Genomic DNA, 22,728 nt, shown 5'->3' with positions numbered 1-22,728 from the left:
CCAAGTCTTGTTCTGGCACAGGAACATCGCGACTTTGCCTGCTTCCATGCGCATTCACCCCCTCCTCTAAACCCGTATTATCAGAGTACTCTGTGCTCAACCACCCGAGGACGTCCAGCTACTTCACCATGACCAACGACGACCTGCCCATCGCGTTACGGCGCACACGCCGGAGCATGCCCGCACCCGCTCATGAGCCTTCACCAGCTCCAGCACAATCCCAAACACCACGCAAAGCACCAAAACGCCGAGTCCGCTTCTCAGACCCAGGGCCATCAGGATCAACAACACCACGAACCACCCGCACCCTCTCAACAGGTCTCACACCAATGATCAACCGCACATCTCTATCCCGAGGAGGAGTAGCACCCACCCCATCATCATCATCCTCCTCACGCCGTCGTCACTCCATGCCAAACGCACCCTCCGGCGCAGCAACAGACCTGCCCCCAAGCGGCGAAGTTCACTTCCTCCCCCTCCGCCAAGTACTCTCAGGCCGCGTCCAGCGCCGCATTCGCCGCAACGGCCTCAGCGAGGAAATGAACACCATCACAGCCGAGAAGCGCGCCAGCGCAAAGCAAGCAAAGGAACAGCTTCAGACTCTCCGCGACCAACTGCGTCAAAAGGACGCGGAAATCTACGAGCTGCAGAATGCTACTATTATCCTCGACACAGAGCGTATCTGGGCTCTTGAGAAGGAGGTCGATGACCTCAGGAGCCAGCTGGCGGACAGGTCTTCGGCGTCAGCGAGGCAGAAGAGCTGCTTTGACTGGACGCTCGCGGCGCGGGACCCGTTCGCCGACGACTTTATGGAGACGGATACCGTCGAGGCGGAGTCGGTGTGCGGGGAGAGGGTGCAGTATGCCGATGAGACGGTGTTTGGGGAGGCGACGATGGCGGAGATGGAGTGTAGTACGCCCACCCGGGTGAGATCTTCGTTCCTGACCCCGCCGCTGACGAGTCCTGTTGCGGCTGGGCCTGCTACGCCTTCTTCGCTTCGGGGGAAGCAGAGAGTGGTGGTTTCAGCGCCGTCGGACACTGGTGTGCAAGCGAACCTCCCTGATCCTGAAAAGCAGCGGCTCGAAGAGGAGTTGGCTTCCTTAAGACAAGAGATGTCGAAGCTCACCGGCACGTTGGATTCGTACTCTGCTCTCACCGAGCGACTATCCCAGAAGCTTTCCGCCGTTCCGCCGGAAGACACAGCGTCGGATTACTCCATCGCTACAATCGAGACGCAAATCGCGAGCCTCCTACGCACGATTTCTGACCGCACCGCCGCGCTGCAGGACCTCAACGGATCCCTCTGCGCCCTAGGCTTCCCTGGCTCCGACGGCGCCGAGATCGTGACTTCCCTCTCCGCCGCGTTGCGTACCGCCCGCCTGGAGCTTGAGTACCTCACCCCAGGCGAAATAACCCTCCCCCTCTCCTCCCGCGGCGCAGAGGTTCTTGACCTTCTCCTCACGCGCCTACGCGACCTCGCGAAACGCGCAAAGGAGGATGAGGCGTCGATAGACGAGTACCACGAGCTAGAGCTCTCCCTCCGCCAACAACTGGGTGCGCGGGTCGCCGTGATGGGTGAACTCGAAAGCGAGCTCAAACGAGCGAGGGAGGGACTTAAAGAAAAGGAGGGCCGCGTGAGCGAGCTTGAAGTCAGCGTCGAGAGGCTCAAGGGCGCGGTGGCGGGGTACGTGCGTGACATCAGCGAGTTAGAAGGCGTCGTAGGCAAGATGGAAAGCGAGAACCGCGACGCCATGGCGACCAAGGACGCGCAAGTTGAGGTTGGGAGACGGGTTCTGCGCGCCAAGGAAGACGTCATAGCGAAGCTGGAGACGAAGCTCGCAGACGCCGTGGCGCAGGGCCGGTCGTTGCGGAAGAGGCTTACTGAGGCGGAGGAAGCGAGGACGAAGGAGGTTGCGGAGGTGACGAGGCGAGGTGGTGCGGCGCTGGCCGTAAGGGATGCGAGAGTGAGGGAGTTGAGGGAGGAGTTGGAGAGGGTGAATGCTGGGTTGAGGGCTGCGCATGAGGGGATCAAAGATTTGAGGGTTGAGAAGAGGGGGTTGGAGGGGGAGATGGTGAGAGAGAGGGAGGCGGCGAAGGGGGTTATTGAGGGGATGAGGGGAGAGCTGGAGAGGGTTGTTGGGATGAGCCGGGAGTTTCTGGGACCCGGGGCGGAGGATGAGGCCGGAGCGGATGGTGCGGGGCCGGATAATGGAACCATCGGCGGGTCCGAGTCCGGGGCGAAGAGGGGCCTGCTTGCGGGGGATTTGGCGCGGCGGTCATCGGGGAGAAAGAGGAGAAGGTATGACAGCGGGCTGGGATTCTTGGAAGAGGATGAGGTCGATGCATGAAGTTAGCTGTGCGAGCTATGGATTGAGGCATTGCATGCGTGTATGGCGCTTGAGAACCACTCACACAAGATTTAGAGGAGGGCGTTTTGGCGCATGTTCCACTCGTTTGCCGGTAGTCGCGGCGGTTTTCTTTTGTCGGTTGTAGATTTATCTTTGCTTTCGCCAGGTTTGGGTAGACAAACGGGCGGGGCGTTGGAATGCAACGGGATTGAAATTCATCTCTTAGCTCGACGCATGCGCATACACGTGAGCCACTTTCGCTGAACACAGCTTTAAGCTTGCTTTAGCCTGGCAACATTTCAAGCTGACTCGAATGGAATAATTGTTACTGAATGTTAAGGAGTGCCGTTACGCTTCTTTATCGACTTCAGGTCATATCACGTTGCTCAATTGAGGGCATATAAGGTAGTCATAGATGTATTATCGTCTACTAAGGTACTAGGCATCTCTTCATTATCACCTTGATTACCTTACTTCAGAAGATCTACTACTTCGATGAACGCTTTAAATACAGTTAAGAGTGACTGACGTGATTCAATATCTTTGCTATCCGCATTCATTCTCATGAACAGGCCGCATCCGCATCATTCCACAGTCAACTCCAAAAAACCCCCACCAACTGCCGCACCCACCGACAACAACATCGCATTATCACATCTTCACGAGAGGTAACACGAAAACGGCCGCATGCGTGCAACACCAGCCCGCAATCCGCCAACATGTCCTACACGAATATCAAAAAACAGGCCCTCCCAGCCCCTTTTTCTTTTCGCAATCCGTACCAGTTTCCATTTCTATCAAAAGATCTAATTTCCCGACAAAATTCCTGAATTCTTTCCACGTCTTCCTCACCAGCGTACCAAATCCATCCTCCTACCGATCGTCCAAACGCAAACCAACTCAATACCGCAGAAATGTTACCCCCCAAAGCAAAATTCGTCCGCGAATTCGAGCGCAACAACAGCCTCACACGCAAATCCACATCCACATCCACAACCCCATCCTCCAAAATCTTCACCCACAACCTAAACTACACCTTCGCGGCCCCCTCAGTCCCGGACATGACCTACTTCGCCCGCATCCTGCACTACCAACGCTACGGCCACGACGGCCTCGCCTGCTCCGGCGTGTGCTCGAGTAATTTCACGCTGCCCATGTACGAGAAGCAGGGGTACATGTGGCCTTACCAAGTACGATACACGGAGCGTCCCGGCTCGCGGGGCTCGCTGAAGAGTGATAAGTCCTTTGATGTCGCGGGATACCGGCGGGAGCTGGCGGCTGCGGGGGTGAGGAAGAGAAAGTGGAATACGTTTTGGGCTGTTATTCTTGCGTTGTTGATTATTTTCTTCGGGGCGGGTGTTTTGGCGTTTGTTTTATTGTCGATTCATTTGGGATGACTGAAGCTCCGCATTAGTTTTGCGACGCAAATATTTGGGTTTGAGGCGAGCATCTGTTATGTTTTTAGTTGAAGGTTCTCAAAAGTTTTACTTGGTGTATAGCAAGCGCTGCGTGTCTCTCAACGAACAGAAACTCCAATGAGTTCCCGGTCTATTAATTAGGGAGTTGGAGTTTCTGGCAGGCTTGCTTCATTGTATTAATCGATTGATTTTGCGTACGCTTGTTTTTGACATCTTTAGTGGCTCTATGTTTGACATCTTTCAAGCCCCTACGCCCTTGCTGACTAAAAGTTTGTCGATAGTGCCCCTCCACCCCGCTTTTCCAAACCATCACGGCCAAGACTTCGACATCGCTCTGCGAAGGGTTCTCAGTCTAAGTGCCTATAAAGCCCAATCATTCACTCACCTTACCTTGGATACATCAAAGCCAATCAAACCATAACATAAAACTTCAAAATGACGACCTCTGTCGGTGAAACCTCCCTTCAGACCCTCCTCTCAACCCTTACCACCGTCCTTCACCCGGAAACCTACGTCTTCGTCACCCTTCCTGCGGAAGCCCCACTACCGCCCCTCTCTGAGATTCAACTACTGTTTAGAGAGTCCGAAGGCGTCACCCTCATCACCACTCTCGATACCGCGACAGCCCATAAGTGGGATTATGCGTTCCCCTCAAAGATGATTACCCTCAACGTGCACTCAAGCCTCGAGGCTGTGGGATTCATGGCTGTTATTGCGACGAGGTTGGCCACTAAGGGGATGGGCGTAAACCCTGTGAGCGGGTATTATCATGATCACTTATTTGTCCCTGTCGGCAGGGAGGAGGAAGCTGTGGCAGAGTTGAAGGAGCTCGCATTGGAGTCTGGAAAGGAGATCTAGTAGCTACAAATCAAAATAATCGTTGTCGTGGTCGGCAAGAGGTCTATGCTTCAACGCGAACACGGGCAAGCAGCACACCCCAGCGATGTCTCTGAGCAGCTTATGTCTGAGAGAAACCTCAAATGAACGCTGCAGTTAATTGTATCGGGAATACGCCTGCGGCCCCTTCGTCGACAATTTAGACATCAAGGGTCTGCCACATTTTGGGGTACATACCTCAAGTCAAACGATGAACGAAGCTAAGGCTTCCAAGACAGGGGTCACAACAAGCTGAATGACAGGGTGCCAGCGCTTCAGTACGAAGTATCCTCGTTCAGCAGCTCCAGCTCTCGACACCATATTCCACTTTACCTGCGTGATCTCCTGCCGACAGTTGAAGAAACGTCTTGCAGTCTCTTGTATCGCTCCAAGGTGACCTTTACACTGGCTGACCCCACGCTGCGGGACGACGTGCCAAGGAAACAGAGATAGGCGGCAAGGCGGTATTGGTATTGGTCCAGGCTAGGCTGTCTGAGAGAAGCTTAGCTTGAACATGGGGTACTGCAGGTCTAACTCCAGAGGCGGACTATCAGCGTATCAATCCGCTCATTCTTGCCGCCGCCTTTCAGCTTGCCGCGATCATGCAGGGTTCAGAAAACAAGCGGGAAGATTAACCAAAGAGATGCAACCTAGCAAGTCAACTAAATCATATGATAACATTGATCAAGTGCACTGGCTCCCCCATAGCTCCCGAGCAGCCAGACTTAGCTTTGCTAATTCACTAGCTCACCACCTTCTTCTCTTGATCCCGACTTGGATCTCCTTCACTTCTGAGACCTTTCTCTTTGACATCTTATGACGATTAGCGAGTCTTCACTTTCCATACTGATCCCACATGGAGCGATCGGAGCCTAGGCTTCCAAAGTCTCGGACCAAGCAGTCTAAATCCAAACCTGCGCCATTTACAAACTTTTACACGCCTGAAAACTCAGATTTCTACGCCAAGTTTAAGTATCGACCTTTGGACAAGAAATATGAAGAAATTCGACTTCTCGATGTTGATCTCACTGGGGGCAACGAGCACCGCATGATCCATTCGATTTCTGTAGCCAAAGCCGGAAAATATTGCGCCATCTCGTATTACTCGGGCAACCCCAAGGACACAGTGCCGGTCTGGATCGAGGGCATAAAGATGAACATATTCTCCAATCTCGCCAAAGGAATCGAGAACGCTGCCAGCTTCTGGAAGAAAGGATCACCGAACCAGCCCCTGCGACTCTGGGTCGACCAGATTTGCATCAATCAGAGCAATTTACCAGAAAAGTCGCACCAAGTCAACTTTATGCGCGAGATCTACCGGAACGCTACACATGTATACGTGTCAATGCCAGTGAAAAAGAACCTTCGTCCCGTTTTCGAATGGCTGACGGGTCTTGCGGCGGCGAGGACGACGAAGGGGTACGAGCCATCATCAAACATGCTTTACGAGAACCCGCCACCAGAGCCAAACCTCTCAGGAAGATGGAGAGATAGGGTAAATCCAGAATGGCCAGCAGATTCCTGGGAAGACATTTACCGTGTGATCAATCATTCTTGGTGGAGCCGCTCGTGGGTTTATCAGGAATTCATTGTCGCCTCGGATGTCTTCTTCCTATTTTGTGACGAGGTATCCATGCCATGGAACCAGCTCCATCCTATCCTGTCTCTTTTCATGGAACTGGACACCGTCAACGCATGCAAGGAGTCGCTGCAAAAACGGTATCAGGCTGATGAAACCATGCATCGGTACAGAATCTTTGCCAGCATCAAGCCCATGAAAGACCATCTTCGCAACGTATTGAGGGCAGCCTGTGATTGCTGTCCTATCTGCTTCTATGATGATCGATTCTCTGGTAAACCCTGGAATGTGTTCCGCTGTCACGTCTCCTCATGCGTTTGCACAGCCCATGTACTAAAAGCTGCGGCGTACGCTGTACCTTGGACCCTCGGCTGTTGCTTTTTTCGCTACCCTTGCTGTCCCGGGTATGAGGCAAGGACGACGCAAAAGTTGAGAAGTAGAACAAGTTTAGTAGGAATGGATTACCATGTCCAGCGACTAAGGACAACGAACGCTAGTCGAGTACTCGTCAACAGGGTAATCGAGGGTAGAGAGCTTTGGGAAAGGCAAAAGCATCAGATCAACCTGTCTTATCTGCTTCAGCACGCACGAAACACCGAGACTTCACAGCCAAAAGACAAGTTCTATGCCTTTGTCGGACTGGCCAACCTCGAGAACGAGGTGCCAATCCGGTACGAGCCAAGTTACAGCATCCAGGCGGTGCTCATCGACGTAGCTCGTGCGATTGTGGTGCACGAGGACGCGGGCCTCGATATCTTGGCACAAGCAGGTACGGCGGCACACCGTCGAGACCTTCCCGAAGGCAAAGATTCACTCCCGTCATGGGTTCCAGACTGGGATAAGCAGGAGGATATCGAGAGGCAAAAGTTCATCGACGCCTTGGAGCTACCGTCCGCATGCAGCGCAGGCACAAGTCAGAGCTCCAAAGCCACTCTGGACTTTTTGGAAGACAGACACGGGAATGAGAGGAGAGTGCTCGTCGCTGCGGGAACCCAGGTTGATATTCTCGGAAGCGCCATCGACAGAGGCCATGACGGATTCCTACCTTGGAAGTCCTTTTCAAGCTCGGACGGCCAAAGAGTGATTACAACGACGAGTATTGCGCACTTTGGGGATGAGGTCTGGGTTCTTGACGGCATGAGCTGGCCGGTCGTTTTACGAAGAAGTTCGGCTGACAATTCCACTACGCTCCTTGCCATCGCTATGGTGCGTGAGAATGGTCAGCCTCATCAGCTCATGTTCGGAGACAAGAGCCTTTCACGAAAGGAGGATAGAGTGGTCATAGCCTGAGGACTAAGAATCATTTTGGTTGGAAGTGAGCTACCTGGTTGTATGTGTGGACAGGTTGGAATATACAGAAACTCTAATACGACTTCATGTTCAATGGGCCTGTTTCCATCCCATAAAGATTATTCGAAAGTTGAGCCTTAATTTTCCAGCTGCGACTGCGCATCGTTCTCTATTTGCAGGACGCTACCACGTCACTCAGTTGCGGCCATACCATCCACCATCCTAAGCTTTTGCGACCTAGCTTCATCAAGTGGTGTCATTCTAGAACGGGAAGTCCTCGATGACAGGGTCCAAGTAAGGATCTGGGCCAAAAGATGCCGGGTCAAAGGTAGCCCATTCAAACAGGTCCTGCTCAGATTGTGCAGCCGAAAATGTGTTTTTCGGTGGATATACATCAGATTGACACTTTGAAAGTGTAGTATCAGAAGATTTTGGACCATCATAGGCCGCAGTACTGAAGACATCTCCGTTGTAGGGTTGTGTCTGAACATTGGGAGTTAAGTTCGGGGAATGAAATCTCTCGAGAAGCGTGTTTTCCACCGATTCAGTCTTCTTCGACTCTTCATTGCTGTCGAAGAGCATAGAAAATTCGTACTGTCGAGAAAGAGAAGCCTGGGCTTCCCTAACAATTCCCACAAGTTGGCTCGTCATTTCGTCTCCCAAAAATCCCATTTTGTCGAGTTCGCGTCGAACAGCCTGAGGAAGTTCTCTATCCAAGAACTCAGAGTATCTTTCAACTGCCGGATCTTTCCGTTTTGCATGACTCTCCGGTTCTTCATGGTCTGCGTCATGTCAGTTACAGTGACGGATAAATCAAATTGAGACGACTCACAAGGACTAGATATTTCCCGGGCGCCTGGAAATAGTGTCGAGTACATTTCTCTCCACTTTTCAGCTTCATTCGTCTTCATGGACCTTTGCTGTAGCCGTTGTTTCTGATTCTTATTGAGCCATTCGATCTCAGGAGACTCTTCTCTGATGACGCAAATATTCTTTGCTTTCAAATGTTCAACTTGATCCATTATCGAATCGAATGGTTCCCGGCATCGAGGGCAGGTTAAGAGAGGCGCCGCATGACACCTGTAAATGTGCTCCCTTGATGAAGGATTAGCGTGATTTGACACTTGCGATTGGACCTACACGCGCTTACTTCAAATGATTCACCGTGGGCCATACAGACTCAGAGCAGCTCCGCCATTTTGACGAGCAGAAAGTCTGGGGAAACCTTGTATAGTAGGGACATGGAAGTTTAGGTTCCTCCTTAGGTAAGCCTCTACCTACGTTCCTTTCGTTGAGCGACAAATTGAATCTTTTGTTGAATCTGGGTGCATTCAACTGCGCTGAAATGTGTTCGGGTTGGGGTTGTGCGATGACTTCTTCGTCCATGAATGGCGAAGATGGAGTGGGTAAGTAAGGAAATATCATTTTCCATAGTTCAAACCATTGCTCTTCTTTAGATGAACCTCTTTTGGCTCTCCAAGAAAGAAGTACTCGTTCCTGGGCTGAATCAATTCCTTCAAGTTCAGGTCTTGGCGAGCCATCGGGCATGCATGGCGTTTGGCTCTTGTGAACTGTTAAAAGATCGATGCTGTCGAAGATTTCCCAACAGTACGTACAGTGAGGTGGCTGTACGTGACGTCGAAGTATATGCTGCTTGACGTATCTGGTCTCCGAGAGTGTAGCACTGTAACACGACCGATGCTTGCTCGGATCCAGTTTCCAGAAAGGACAGGCAAATTGAAGTTTCGTGCTCTCAAACTTTGCTCTCTTTTTCGTGGAGGCTCTGGGTTCTTCATCATCGTCGTCAGAGCCGTCTTCGTTGCAGGTTGATCTCTTGCTTAGTCTTGCTTTGCGGACAGATGGCCTTGCCCTCATGGATGGAGAAAGCCCTGAAGCTTGGCTGCTTGAAGTAACGGCTGATGTCTCTGGGCTTGTTGAGACATGGCCTACGATGCGTGTCTTCTTGAGAGAAGAAATGCCAGAGTCTGCGAGACAGGATAGCCTGGGGCACTGCAATCGGAGGGATCTGCGGAACTGTTAACACCTTGTTCACCATCTGTCAGAAAATGGGAGTCACCTGAGAAACGCCGTGAGGGCAGAAAGGCGCGCCGATAAGTCACATGACTCAATCCACGTGCTTTGCTCAACTTTGCCCAACGGAGAGGTGGAAAGTGTATCCAGTGCCATTTGGCTGTTGTACTGGGGGTTAGCGAGCTGATCGCGCCGATACAATGTGCGTTGAAGGTTGACTCTGCGGTCTTCACTAGGCTGTCGTCCTTGATCTATGGCCCTATCAATCATCATGCCGGCTAGGAATGGGATAGCCATGTTTGACCAGGTGCAGAACAGAGCCGTGATGAAGGGGCTAGACTAGTAGCTGTTAAGAGTGGCGCCAGCAGCTTTGAGCCGAGAGAGCTTGCTTTGGTGACCGGCAAAGCAATGCCTTAGGTTCGAGTATCCATGAGGAAGCGGAATCAGCCTCGGGTAGCACTTTCTTGAGACTTGGAGAAGAGGGTAGGCGAGAAATTACGTAGAGCACATCAATGATGGGCTATTAGACGAGGCCTCTGATTGACTATGAGAAACCTAGCACACTCACGGATGACGAAGAAAGAGGGGAAGTCAAAGTATTAGGAAAACTGGGCTACCCGAAAGAGATCGGGGAGCGGTAAGCCGCGGGTTGGGTTGTAGTGTGGCGTATATCGAGGGAATATCACTGGGCGAAGTGTCGTCAGCCTCGGCCAATCACAAGATGATGTCTTTTCCCACCGTATGCATGGCTTGCAGTCTGACACTCAATATACATGGAGAGAACCAAGTAATCCTTTGGACTAAGACATGTTAATGCTGCACATCGTAAACCGGTGAGTGGCAGGGTAATAAGACGCCCCTACCCCCTTGATCGATTCGTCCACCGAGTCCATCCAGACACAGTATCGTGTAACAAGTCCAAGCTCGGTTGAGTAGCCCCTCGTCTCTTTAGCTTAGACATCTCGGAATTGTGCAGGGTGGCGCAGGCTGGTGGCCTCTCTGAGAAGCGATTGGGGATGATGGCGGGTTGAGGACTTATTGTGCTGCCATGCCAATCGCCAAACTGGACCAACAATGCCGTCGGCTGTGATGCCGGGCCAATTGTTGAGCTGAAAAAGGGGCATAGTTGGTGACGAGGGCACAGCGAATCCATAAGCGGTGGAACCAGGGGGCATCGGATAGGAGAGAGACACCGATGACCTGCACCAGCCCGGAATTCGAAAGAGGAGGGGGCCCAGACGAATGTCGTCGATCGAGTTGAAGTGCTGCCCGAGAATTTGGGGGTCTCTTGGACTCCCCTCCTCGCAAGTTTGATATATGTTGCTTCGTCGCTCCCTCTTTCTCGCACTCCGTGTTCCTCACTGACAATATTCCATCCATCGCCAATGATCCCTCGAACGACAGATCTTTGACTCGTTTGGGACGTGATTGCAACGTTTTCAAATCGTGAAGAATCAAAGCCTTAGGTTAGTGTTGTGTCCTCGTTCCTTTCTTGTCAGACATTATCGACGTCCCATGTTTTGGGCCGAAGCTGGAAGATGCCGAGTGGTGCAGACAAAGCGGGCTAAAGCTGTGATGATGGACCAAGTCCCATATACGGACGAGGTTATCATGCGGAACACGAGCCAGAACGGTGTTCCAACTCAACAAGCATCGCTGGATGATAGAGATGCCACAGTACTTCGATCAAGCTCTGGAGATTACGGCATGACGTAGAAGTGATGAAGCTGATGATGATACACTAGTAACATCCACAATCATCGACTTCAACGGCTCGGTTCCCAATAACTGCATAAATAAAAGCTTTAGCAGAATACCCATGCCCGCCTTCTTGAGAGGCGCCGGCGCCAACTTGGACGCATGCCGTAGAGGATTGCGAAGAAACCCTAATCGACTGTACCGTCGCGTCTTTGGACGAGATGGTTCTCCTCAGCGGGATGAGGATGTTCAGCAGAGAGGTCGCGTCGCCAACCCACTCGTCGTCCTCGTCGTGGAAATTCTCGCGACCGACTTCTCCGTATGTAAAGCCACGGCTGCCCAACTCGCTTTCGGCTTTGTGTACGGCGTTTCAATAAGCACCCTCCATCTGCCTATGGATTGTCGAACTCGCTTGAGAACGGTCCTCACACTAGCGGGCGTGGTGCCCGCGGCAGTATACCTGTTCCCTGGCGACCCGACGCTGCACGTTGTACCTATGATCATTGTCTCCGCTGCGGCGGGGACTCAGATGCAATACTGTCTTCATGTTCGGAATCGCCAGAGGACCTTCGATTCGGTCCTGCGACCTCAGAGCTCGGTGGAATGTATCTTGGTGGCTTGGTTGATTGCCGTTGGAGGCAACGCTAAACGAGTCAGCCACTTTATCCAAGCCGGTGCGGTGCTTTTCTTCGATGTCCTCTCTTCGTCGATCGCCACCAGGTCTTTGACGACATTCTTTCTTCGAGTGGTCTTGGTGACATTGGCGTTGGCATCCTTGGTACAGGTAGGTTTACCACGCCAGGCTGAGACGCACATGGCTGACCGATGTCTAAGCAATTTGTGCCTGCCTCTACACCCAAGAATCTGGGGCGCCGAGGTGAGGTTGCAGGTTCTTCTCAAGGGCAGGAAGGTATGTAGCTACTCGTCACCACCTTATGTGCGTTCTTATTCCGGGTATTCTGATCGTTGAATTAGGTTGGCCCAGGGCTGAAGTCCTGGCGGTGATCGGCTTTTTTGTGACCCCGGGCATAGCCATGTTCTACAAGGATGTTAGAGAAGTGATAGTCCCTAGAGCGTACCGCTGGGTAGTTGGTAGACAGAGGGTACAGGAGGACGAGGAGAACTCTGGGGCAAATGGCTTTCTTCCTCTTGAGAACAATGAGCTTCCGGTGTGGGTCAATGTTGAAGAAGAGCTCCGTGCTGGGGTTGAGCAGTGGAAGGACTGAGGTTTGTGTTGTCGATTGCGCCGTAACTACTGTATCAACGGCCGCGGCCGAAATTCGATAAGGGGTCAAGGATCTTTGCGAAGGTTTGGTCTCGGTGTTACTGGAAGGGTTTCTTATGGGTCAGGCGTTTTATGGCAAAGAGAGTATAAACACACATTAATGGACGAGGCATAGAATAAAAACAGAAATTAAAATGGGCATTGAGAAAATGATATAGAGCGAGGTTGATTCGTGTAAGCCAGTGCAGGGCTTGTTCTATCGATGAATTGTGAGTGTGTGCTGGAAAAGATGAAGGATGAGAAAGATGTCAGGAAGCAGGCAGGGAGTTAGAAAGGGTCGGCAACAAATAACATTGAGTCCACACATATCTCGCAATCCGTCATGCCACGCATAGCCAGGCATCAAGACATCATCTTGAAGCACCTCCTCGAAGTAGATAGGCCAAATGTAGAGAGATCAGAGTGCGCGAAGCGCACAGTTGTGCGTTGAAAGCTGCGCGTGCAGAATGCGCACAGTTGTGCGTTGAGAGCTGCGCGCGCAGAATGCGCACAGTTGTGCGGTTGCTGTGCGCTAAAGGCGCTTCACCTTTGTGGATAGAGAGAACCCTGAGGGAGTAATTAGTGTCTTAGTTAAGGCAATCTAAATGCCGGTTGCTAGGATCAGTAGGACGATCTGGCACCACACCACCCCTTCGTGCAACTTGCCAACTGTGAAAAGCATTATGCGACGCGCGCTGTCTGCTATCTGGTACAGAGGGCACTGAAACCAGTGAAATCCTGTAGTTACCGTCAATCTCCAAAGGTAGCCAGAGGTTCTCCCCTCGCTCAAATGCCAACCTTAGTACCTTTGGAAGCCACGGAAATGGTGAGGCATGAAAAGGCACTACAGCACTGATGCAAACGGATATGGTGTGAAAGCCATGTGAGAGCTCCAGGGTGCCCCCAAATTAAGCTGGGACGGACCCCCGGAGCATCCCGACGGGTGAAGCCGCGTTCGGTTACTCCCGAAGCCGGAAGAACGTTTAGCGGCGAGAGGCGGACCGGAGCCGAAATGTGGGACAATGCCGGCCAGAACCCGGCAATGACCATCTCCTTTGGCTTTGAATCTTTTGCTGCTACTTTGTATACTAAAGACGAAGCTTGATCTAACATTTGTACTTGAGAACAGGCCTAGCCTTGGTGATCAATCTATCGTGAGCGACTTCCATGTTTCGCACTGCGAGATCGCGTTACTAACGCTGGACGCGTAAAGACAAATGTGGTTGCTATGATCTGTGATATTAATAACAGTGCTTTTCGATCATCTACACCAAACGTGGCTTTTCTATAGCTTTCCTTTATGAAATTCCTCGCAAAGCATTCTGCGTCATCTGAGCAGCAGAGACCTCATGGATAAAGTGCTTCTTCGACCCCAAGTGCTGCAACACAGAGCCATGGTACGTATACAGGCCACCCAGCAGCCGTATTGACGAAATACGCGTGTCATCTCTCGCGGGAACCCTCGCTGTAGCCCCCCAAGCTGTCATGATATCATAATCAACCACAGCATCGTCCTGAGTACTTGTCCAAGTAATCTCAGAAAGCCCACTGTCGACCTTGTAGCGAAAATTATCAACCTGCCCGAACCGGCCATTTCAAATCTCCATGAACTCAAGCTTCGGTATCCGGCGAGCCGCCAACGCAGCCAAGAAAAGCAGCGTCTTGGTCTTTGTCCGCCTGTCAATGGCTTCATCGCTGTCGCCGCCGTCGTCAAGAAAAATCTCGGCAGTCAGAGTGAGCGTCTTAAGTTTCGGGAAATTAGGTGCGTTGTTCAGGAAATCATCGGCATCGACGATGAAGCAGAGCGCCAAGTGTCCCACAAGAAGACAACCTTGCACCACGGAGCTCACTAATTCTTTTACTCTGACCCCTCTATGGAAAACGCGCGCAAAGTAGGGTGTGCTCGACGCTTCGTGTAAAATTGCAAACCTCTTCAGCGAATGTGGAATGGTACATGTCACTGAGAACTAGATGTTCATAAACCATTAGTCATTCCCCAAAATAAAGAAGAGTATCAGAGGTGGCATTCTTGAGGAAGGTATCCGACCTTGAAGTCAGCGTCTCTGTGCTACAACGCTGCGAAGCCGCCACCTCTCGAAATGATCCACCTTCAAGCGAGGAAGACTCTTGATGATTTGGTCCAACGAATCCGGGTACAGGTTGCGTATGTTTTCTCTCCTCATAAGAAACCTAATGACGATTTGTACGGGCAGTAACCGTACACGGGTAAGCTTGACATCGTACGAATAAAGGGCCATGATAACTTCGGAATGCATCGAGGTACTTTGACCTTGACACAAGTGGGCAATCCAGAGTAGGCTCGTGTAACTGAAAGGTTCAACCTCATCATACGACGCAAGAGATTCGGTCTCAAGATACTTCGAATAGTCATCGACGTCGCCCTTTGGCGTATAATTGTTGCATTTGATGAGCCCCGCCAGCGTATGAGAACTGATCTCGAGCGCCAACCCTTCTCCGGCCTGATCAACTTCCCATGACGCCAAGGTATTCCATAGATACAGCGCAGCTGTAGCAAATGGGCTCCATGATTGATTCCACGGTAAAGCCGGGCCATCCTCTTCGAGCTGAGGCTCCTCAAGGCGAAGCCAGATGTGCCGGACATAGCCGCGCCTCCTGGGGCTTTGTATGTGCTCCCTGAATGGAATGAGGTCTTGCAGCCGCAGAATGAAGTTCTTGTATATTAGACTCTCGAAGTAATCTTGCTAATCTTTGGGTACGCTGGCGTAGCCTGCTATGCCGCGACTGGGCGAGATCGGTGAGCCGTGGGCATTTGCGACATGCTTTAAGATCTGAAGATGCAACTCTCGCGTTAAAGACGCCCGACATGGCTTCGCGCCATTCATGTTTACCTTCCGTTTTGGGATAGGGCCCAGTGAGAGAGTGAGATGCTGTGTTTGGAACGGAATTGCTGGATGGGGAGAAGTTGGTAATGTTGCGAGTCCGCACTGTAGCCGCCGCAAGCCTGTGGGGCATCCCCGGCCTTGGCTATGCATGTTCGGTCGTAACATGCTGTTAGCATCCATCGACTCGTAGTAATTACTTACCAGTTCTTACCTACTTTGGAGTTAAAGCGACAATCGCAGCGCCTAGACCGCTAATCGTCGGCTGACATTGATTTTTACCTGCCAGCCGACGCAAGGAATAATTGTCAGGGATCCATTTCGAATCGCCTGTATGGCGAAAGCGAATACGATACGGGATAACGAACACGAAATACGAGGTATAGTTTAGCGAAGTGGATTCAAGTGGCTGATATCCTACAAGACGAGGGACTTGCATGGGTATTATTCTTGGGGTCTAGGGTTGGGAGTTAGACCATAGTATTGTTCAGGGTTGGAACACCGCGCGCGGCGTCTATAGCGCGCGGAAAACTATTCGGAAGCCTAACAATATATACATAAATTTTGCACCAACGCTTTCATAGCCAAGCTACCCGTATGTTACCCAGATATGTCTTTGCTAATGTGGATATAACTGGCGTTCTAGTCCTAGGGCTCGCTATTTTGTACATACAAGCCGAGTGTAGAGGTAGACCCATGTTCAGCGATGCACGCTGCTAATGTGTCGAGAATCCCAATCGTTATAATTCATAGGAGACATAGCCATGGAATTCCTTGGCAAAGTTCAAAGTGTTCTAAATACTGCGTTAGATGTTTCGAGGCTTTGCCGGTAACTTCGGGATTGTCTCTACAGTTGAGTACCTAGATAAGCAACGTTGATTTCCCGCTTTTAGCATTCATTATCACTTATCGACATTAGAGTCTCATTTGGATTTCCCTCATCATGAAGGCAAAACTTCCTTGCTTCGTTACTTACCTATCGGTACTTGTTTTTGGTGCTGTCTCCTCGACTGTGGCCCCAATAGGATGCCGGAAGCTGAGTACAGATCACGACTGGCCTGCTCCCGAGGTTTGGGAAGCCGCCATTCCAGGCGTCATCCAGCAGAATGGTAGTGACGCCCATGGCAGGCTTCCTGATTACCGTGTGCGAGCTGTGAACGCATCTGTTGTCCAGGCAGCAGTACAATTCGCTTCGAAGCATAACATTCGCCTTTCGGTCATCACCACCGGTCACGATCAGTTAGGCCGGAGCGATGCTGGATCTGGCCTTATTATTGACTTATCCCTCATGAACAAGGTCAACGTTCTCGACTCGTTTACTCCAACTATGGATGGTGCTGCCAGTCCTGAGTACTCTATCGACGCGCCGAATGTGATCAATCCCCAGCAGGGCGTGCAAGCTGCTGTCACATTTCAGCCTGGTGTTACCGGACTGGCTCTCAACTACGCAGTATCTCCCTCAGGACTCTTCACAGTCAGTGGTGCAGCCGGTAAGAAAGTTTCCCGTGGACAATGTTTTCTTGAGAACTAAGGCAATTGCAGCTGGGGTGGCTGTCTCCGGAGGATGGGGACAGAACGGCGGCTACGGCCCATTAACTGCGCAGTATGGTCTCGGGGTTGACCAGTGGCTTGAAGCAAAGATTGTGACTCCAGATGGGGAGCTCAGGATCGCAAACAGAGTGTGTAATCAAGACCTTTTCTGGGCCATTCGTGGAGGTGGCGGAGGGACCTTTGGTGTAGTTGTCGAAGCCACCTGGAAGGCACACGCTGATATTCCCATGACTGGGTACAATTGGTACATCAACTCGACGATCACAGGTTCGGATGTGTTCGACTCGAAGACCGGAAGTACGCCAGTCAGCGACGCCATGCAATATCTATTCGGAGAGTTGCCCAGACTACAAGAAAAGGGCATCAGCGCTTTTATTTACGTCGATGTTAGCTCCGTCAGGTGCTACGCCGTCCATCCCGGGAATGCCTCCGGAATCGCCAACGCTAATGCCGTCTGGGGACCAATCCTTTCCAAAATGCAATCATATCCCGACATGACGCCATTTCAAACTAAGCCTTACAACTTCGACAACTATAGGAACTTCTTCGATACGACATACGGACCTCTCATTCTCGAAACGGGTCCGAAACCCCAGCCAAGAAATCACGGAATATACCCATACGACAGCCGCCTCCTAGCCCCTGAGCATCTTCGAGATCCAAACATCATAAACGCGTTGAAGGGGGGCCTTGGGACTTATGGAGTACTCATGACTGCACCGGGTTCATCGCAAGGCTCTGGCGAAGACACCTCGGCGAATCCGGGGTGGAGGAGAGCGGTGGTTCACCTCGTTGATGGACCAAGCGCCAGCGGACTGCGAACCCTTGCTCCAGACATGGGTGCCTACATCAACGAGGTATGCTAAGTCCGACAACGGAGTGACTGTAACTAACTTTACTTGTGCAGGCAAGCGTCGCGGAGAAGAATTGGACCCAATCCTTTTGGGGTGTCAACTACGCCAGGCTGTCAATGATCAAGTCGAAATATGATCCGAACATGGTGTTCTGGCAAACTCCTGGGATAAATGCTCACTACATGCAGTCTATCGATGGACGAGCATGCTTAGTTCTCCCCCCACCTTTGACGCCATCTGAAGTTGCCCCTCCGAGTGATCGAGTTGTTCCTGCAGATCCCGTAGCAGACGCGCAGTTCCTCTTTGGCTCGTTGGAGTTGATTGGTGTCAACTACCCGGCTCCAGGTACCCAAATTGGCTTGCAGCCTGAGTCATCCTAATTTGACGTCGAAGACAGGCAGGCCATTCGGCCAATGATTGGGTCCTGAAAGAGGGACATGTGGTAAGCTTCTCGCCGCCAGAGGTTACTCGCTTCGTTTCGTAAAGTTCGGTGTTTGGGTAGAGGCGGATTGGAGACAGTAGTTGATGGTCAATGAGGATTGAGTAAGTAGGATTTTAGAGCAGCAACTCGTTCTTCTTCCTGTATCGTCCAAGTTTAAAGTGGCGTGAAAATCCAAAACTCGCCGTTCGCTATCGAGTTAATGTACTGATAAAGGCTTCATAGCGACTAGATGCCTATTCCATGCTACCTAAGCATAACATTGCTTCCTAGCCGTCCCACCAGGGTGCTTCGAGGCACCCGTTGCCACATCCCTCCTCCCGAGCTGCTGGATGAACACTGTGCCGAGACTGAAACCTCTTGGGCATCGGATCATGATATTCCGCAGACGCGACTGTGTTCAGTCGCGAGGCACATCATCTCCCGCTTGGTTGAGTCATCTGTGCCCCAGAAGTTATGGGAGGGAACGTGTTAGCTCAGCAAATCTACAACAGCAACGAGAAGGAACACTTCAAGCACGGAGGTGAACTTCTCTAGTGCACGAATACATAGACGACAATCTTACCGATCTCGCTTCGCACTGTTATGCATGTCATAGAACACTCACCTAGCTTTGTATGTCTGAGTTCTGGAGAAATAAGACAATGACCTGGCTGCATAGCCCGGGCTCTGGAGTTGACGAAACCTATGGCCTTAGATAACGGCAGACTGCCAATGTAGTAGAGTATCGCTATACACAGAGCCACCTCCAGACGGGATGAACAGTAGTGACATAATACGTATCCGTATTACAACTGATCAGATACACCCTTGCTCTTTATGTATGTACTATTGAGCTTTAAAATAAGTGTCAACTACCTATTTACAGAGAATGTATTAAGCTCCAGAACATTTTCGAAGAAGACGGAACCACACTTGACAAGCCCGAGCTTTTCATGAATACTGATTTGCTCGAAGCTCATAGCCTAGAAAGCAGCTTCGCTCCAGAACAGCTACTCATGGGTTCAAAGTATAAGTGATGTTGTTCCCAGGAACCCTCGGGTAAAACTCAAAAGTAAACGTTGTCGCCTTCCCAGCGGAAATAACAGCCTGAACCGTAGCAGACGGTAGGATGATGTTGCCGCCGTCAAAGTTCCACTGCCCGTTGAAAGTCTATTTTCAATGTCAGTACGTGCTCTTCTATAGCCCGACCCAAAGGAACCATGGTTTTCAGGATCCGTTTGGAAAGGATGACTTACGATATGAGCCTGCTGCAACGGTCCAAGATACTGCGTCCAGTCATCAAATAAGTAAACCCCATCACTCCGCAAAGCCTTAACAGCAGCAACCGTCTTGAGTCCCTTATAGGTGACGGGGATCTTCAAGTCGGCTCCCGCAACGGCCGTGGAGCTCGTCGCACTCGCCACCGGGACATCCCACTGCACAATTTCGACCTGCGACTTCGCTCCCGCGGAGAACGTCAAGGTCAGGTTAGCCTTGCTCCCCGGCGCAGCAGTGGCACTCAAATACTTTGACAAAAAGGCGGCCTTGAAGGTTATTGAGGATGCCGATGCGGTGTAATCCGTATTCGCAGCTAACGTGGTTCCAGTGTTGGTCTTCACCGATTGCAACGTGTTGCCGTTGAACAACCAGGGGAGAGTCTGATCCGCCGGCGCAGTGCCAACCTTGTTCCAGATGTATGCGGATGATGACTGCGTCGTGGCTGATGCATCTGTAGTGCTATCCGGCAAGGAATTCTTCACCCCCTTGACGGCGGTATTCAGAATGGCGAGCGAAGTCGGGTCTCGCCAGGCATGGGCACTGCGATCAAGGTGATCCAACCCATTATCCCAAATCACAACAGCAGTATTCAACTCCGCCGCCGTCCTCACAAACTGATCCGTCCACTTCCACCTTGCAGCAGGCTCAGTATTCAGCGGACTCGCGTCAAACTCCCCAATCACCAGCGGCACATCCGAGAAATTCCCCCTCACAATCGTCATCTCGTTTCTCATGGCAGCCTTATCCGCGTCCGAGCCCCAAATCGTCTTGCCCCACGCGGAGAAGATGAAGTCGTACGGGCTGTAGACGTGGTAATGCAGCACCCATGGGTTCTTGATGCTCGCGGGCGCCTTGAACCACTGCGTCGTCTTGGTGGCGTCCATGCCGCCGCCGACGAGGTTGACGACGCGGCGCGTGTTGAAGCCGCCGCTGTCGGCGAGGGCTTTGAGGAAGAGGTCGTTGAGGGTGTTTATGCGGGCGCCGTGGTCGGCTGTTGTGGCGGGGGGTTCGTTTATGGATTCGAAGGAGACGAGGTTGGGCTTGCAGGCGAGCTTGCGGCCGATTTGGAGCCAGAGATTGTAGAATTTGTCATTTAGGGTTTGAATGTCTGCATCTGAGGTCGCTTTTGTCACGTCGGCCCAATTCCAGGAGTCTATTCATGGCGTGGCGCGTCAGTTTGTTGATAGATGGATGGGACTGGGTGTTCTTACCGTGATGGACGTTTGTGAGAACGTAAAAGCCTCGGGCAGTGGCCATGTCAACTACATCCGAAACACGTTGCAACCATGCCGCGTCAACGGTGTAGTTGGGCGCTGCGCTGGTGAAGTGATCATTGTAGGTGACTGCCGTACCGTCAATATCGATGGTGACACATATTAGATATGGATATAGACTCACCCGGGATACGAACGCTCTTGAAACCGGCAGCCTTAACATCATCGAACGTCTTTTCGACAACAGGTGGGTTGTTCCAAGATCCCTCGTTAGGGAGAGCATCAAGAGTGTTGCCCAGGTTCCACCCCGGGGTCATAGCCTTGACATAATCCGCCCCAGAGATGTCGCTAAAAGAACCAGAACAAGCCGTGGGCGCTGCGCTGGCAGACGAAGATCTAACAGAGCTTGTTAACTGAGATGAGCTTGTCGCGCGTGAAGTTGTAGTTGTTCCAGCAGGGGGCTTCGAAGTTGACGTAAGAAGAGTGGTTGGCGAGGAGCCAGATCCCTCGAGACACTGTGAGTACCCTGGCACTGGAATTAGATGTTGTTCATGAGGGACCTGAGCAGAGACTTACACTCGTTTGCCTTTTCACAGTGCCATCCGGCTGTACATGTCGTCGGTCCCGTCCAGCCGCTACCACCGCATTGGCCGTACGGCGTTTGTTGGGCGGAGGTTGTCTGGGCCAGTGCCACTAGCACGGCGAGGCTGATGTCTGATCTCATCGCGAGAGATGAAGATATGGGGTTGTCACGCTCACAGAATCTCGAAAAAATCCACCCTCAGGATTGTCTCGAGGGAGCCTGGCTGGTTTTACATGAAATGCTGAAGCACTTGCCTCCCGTTCGCATTCAAACATACAAGAAAACCACTCATCATCACGGACCGAAATTGACTTACAAGGCCAGGCCAACTGCCAAAACACGCATCACTGCGCTTGGTGGAAAATCCCACGCGATCATGATCGCGATCTTAACGAATGGAATGAGCTGAAAGCTGCAATGGTGGCGGCGAAGAGAGCGGAAGTTGCTCCGAAACAAGAAGATGGAAGGTACGTGAGATGCAGAAAGGGCCCGTTTTCAGGATATGGGAGAAGGCCATTCTCTTTTGAGGGCGGAGTGTCGCTCTCAGAGTGCCCGAAGAGGAAATATCACGACACCAAGGAGGGTTGTATCACGTAGACTACCGCTGGCCGAAAGAGGCAACTTTGCTTGCTTGCCTCCGTTCTCCGACTTACCCCTCAATCAGAGGCCAGGGCCAGGGCTACGCAGATGGCAGTCGCCGGTCGGAGTCAATTTACGCTTGTTTCGAAGCGGGCGGGTATTGAGATGCTTAATTGGTTTGACGTGTTCAACCCTTGACCGTTGTCGCCTACTTACTTGATTCACAATATGGGGTCGGAGAGATTGAAGGGGCCCCGGATCTGGAAAGCTTGTTTCCTTTCTTCGGATCATCATGCTATTCGCTACTACGTATCTCCAAAAGGCAATGATTCGCCTAGGAGGGGAGGGGATATCTGCGAGCTGCTCGGTTTCTTCCGAGTCATGGAGTGCAGTTCGTTACCATTAGACGAATGCTCTCTGCAGCTCATGTTTCGTACATGGCTCCCGGCACGCTGATCGACCCGACTTGCCGGCCCCGCACCGAAAGCGCCGAGCCGTTGTGATCTGAGCACACAGCGGGCAGCTGTTCTCCTACCCTTTCTTCGGCCCTCATGAGCTGGCGCGATGAACACCTTATAGTCTGCCAACCTCAAGCCATCATGTTGACCCACGTCTTTGGGTAGAATCTGACGGCGCCTCGCGGGCTCGGCGTGATGCTCTCCCAGTAATCCCAAGAGATGGGTGTCCCAATATCGCTGGCAATCCTAAGGCCAGTGTATCGTAATAGGTGGTTGTTGAGTAGAGTTCCGGGCCGCTTCTATGGCCCAATTAATGAAACGCATAGGCATCGCTGTATCCTTCGCTTCGGAGACTTCGTCTGGTAGCTTTTTGATAATGTGATGCCGGCACTAATTTGGCCTGCACGCGGACGCCAAACCAGACT

The 22,728-nt window shown here is 51.8% G+C and overlaps 9 protein-coding genes across 9 annotated transcripts; 6 read left to right on the top strand and 3 right to left on the bottom strand.

The window, feature by feature from the left end:
- Positions 1–128: 128 nt before the first annotated feature.
- On the top strand, positions 129–2,348 carry CPAR01_16226 (uncharacterized protein; the record flags this gene model as incomplete). The annotated part of the gene is made up of 1 exon (XM_060500471.1): positions 129–2,348. The coding sequence occupies one exon, from the start codon at positions 129–131 to the stop codon at positions 2,346–2,348; it is 2,220 nt and encodes a 739-aa protein (XP_060340952.1).
- A 914-nt stretch (positions 2,349–3,262) lies between these two features.
- CPAR01_16225 (uncharacterized protein) lies at positions 3,263–4,122 on the top strand (the record flags this gene model as incomplete). Its single annotated transcript, XM_060500470.1, has 2 exons — positions 3,263–3,634; positions 4,048–4,122. The coding sequence occupies 2 exons, from the start codon at positions 3,263–3,265 to the stop codon at positions 4,120–4,122; spliced, it is 447 nt and encodes a 148-aa protein (XP_060340951.1).
- A 79-nt stretch (positions 4,123–4,201) lies between these two features.
- On the top strand, positions 4,202–4,624 carry CPAR01_16224 (uncharacterized protein; the record flags this gene model as incomplete). Its single annotated transcript, XM_060500469.1, has 1 exon — positions 4,202–4,624. The coding sequence occupies one exon, from the start codon at positions 4,202–4,204 to the stop codon at positions 4,622–4,624; it is 423 nt and encodes a 140-aa protein (XP_060340950.1).
- Positions 4,625–5,498: 874 nt separating this feature from the next.
- CPAR01_16223 (uncharacterized protein) lies at positions 5,499–7,511 on the top strand (the record flags this gene model as incomplete). Its single annotated transcript, XM_060500468.1, has 2 exons — positions 5,499–6,437; positions 6,804–7,511. 2 exons carry the CDS (start codon positions 5,499–5,501, stop codon positions 7,509–7,511), a joined length of 1,647 nt encoding a protein of 548 aa, XP_060340949.1.
- A 261-nt stretch (positions 7,512–7,772) lies between these two features.
- On the bottom strand, positions 7,773–9,839 carry CPAR01_16222 (uncharacterized protein; the record flags this gene model as incomplete). Its single annotated transcript, XM_060500467.1, has 5 exons — positions 7,773–8,293; positions 8,344–8,508; positions 8,789–9,082; positions 9,128–9,537; positions 9,589–9,839. The coding sequence occupies 5 exons, from the start codon at positions 9,837–9,839 to the stop codon at positions 7,773–7,775; spliced, it is 1,641 nt and encodes a 546-aa protein (XP_060340948.1).
- Positions 9,840–11,361: 1,522 nt separating this feature from the next.
- CPAR01_16221 (uncharacterized protein) lies at positions 11,362–12,466 on the top strand (the record flags this gene model as incomplete). Its single annotated transcript, XM_060500466.1, has 3 exons — positions 11,362–12,024; positions 12,075–12,150; positions 12,216–12,466. 3 exons carry the CDS (start codon positions 11,362–11,364, stop codon positions 12,464–12,466), a joined length of 990 nt encoding a protein of 329 aa, XP_060340947.1.
- Positions 12,467–14,683: 2,217 nt separating this feature from the next.
- On the bottom strand, positions 14,684–15,127 carry CPAR01_16220 (uncharacterized protein; the record flags this gene model as incomplete). Its single annotated transcript, XM_060500465.1, has 1 exon — positions 14,684–15,127. One exon carries the CDS (start codon positions 15,125–15,127, stop codon positions 14,684–14,686), a length of 444 nt encoding a protein of 147 aa, XP_060340946.1.
- Positions 15,128–16,308: 1,181 nt separating this feature from the next.
- Positions 16,309–18,150, top strand: CPAR01_16219 (isoamyl alcohol oxidase; the record flags this gene model as incomplete). The annotated part of the gene is made up of 3 exons (XM_060500464.1): positions 16,309–16,855; positions 16,908–17,773; positions 17,824–18,150. The coding sequence occupies 3 exons, from the start codon at positions 16,309–16,311 to the stop codon at positions 18,148–18,150; spliced, it is 1,740 nt and encodes a 579-aa protein (XP_060340945.1).
- A 1,055-nt stretch (positions 18,151–19,205) lies between these two features.
- CPAR01_16218 (endoglucanase B) lies at positions 19,206–21,407 on the bottom strand (the record flags this gene model as incomplete). The annotated part of the gene is made up of 5 exons (XM_060500463.1): positions 19,206–19,361; positions 19,448–20,622; positions 20,681–20,812; positions 20,868–21,209; positions 21,260–21,407. 5 exons carry the CDS (start codon positions 21,405–21,407, stop codon positions 19,206–19,208), a joined length of 1,953 nt encoding a protein of 650 aa, XP_060340944.1.
- Between the last annotated feature and the right edge of the window lie 1,321 nt (positions 21,408–22,728).

The sequence above is a fragment of the Colletotrichum paranaense genome (assembly GCF_030867605.1).
Source record: "Colletotrichum paranaense strain IMI 384185 chromosome Unknown Scaffold_23.1, whole genome shotgun sequence".
Classification (NCBI taxonomy): Eukaryota; Fungi; Ascomycota; class Sordariomycetes; order Glomerellales; family Glomerellaceae; genus Colletotrichum; species Colletotrichum paranaense.
Note: the sequence above shows the minus strand (reverse complement) of the source record. Positions and strands in the feature narration are given on the sequence as shown.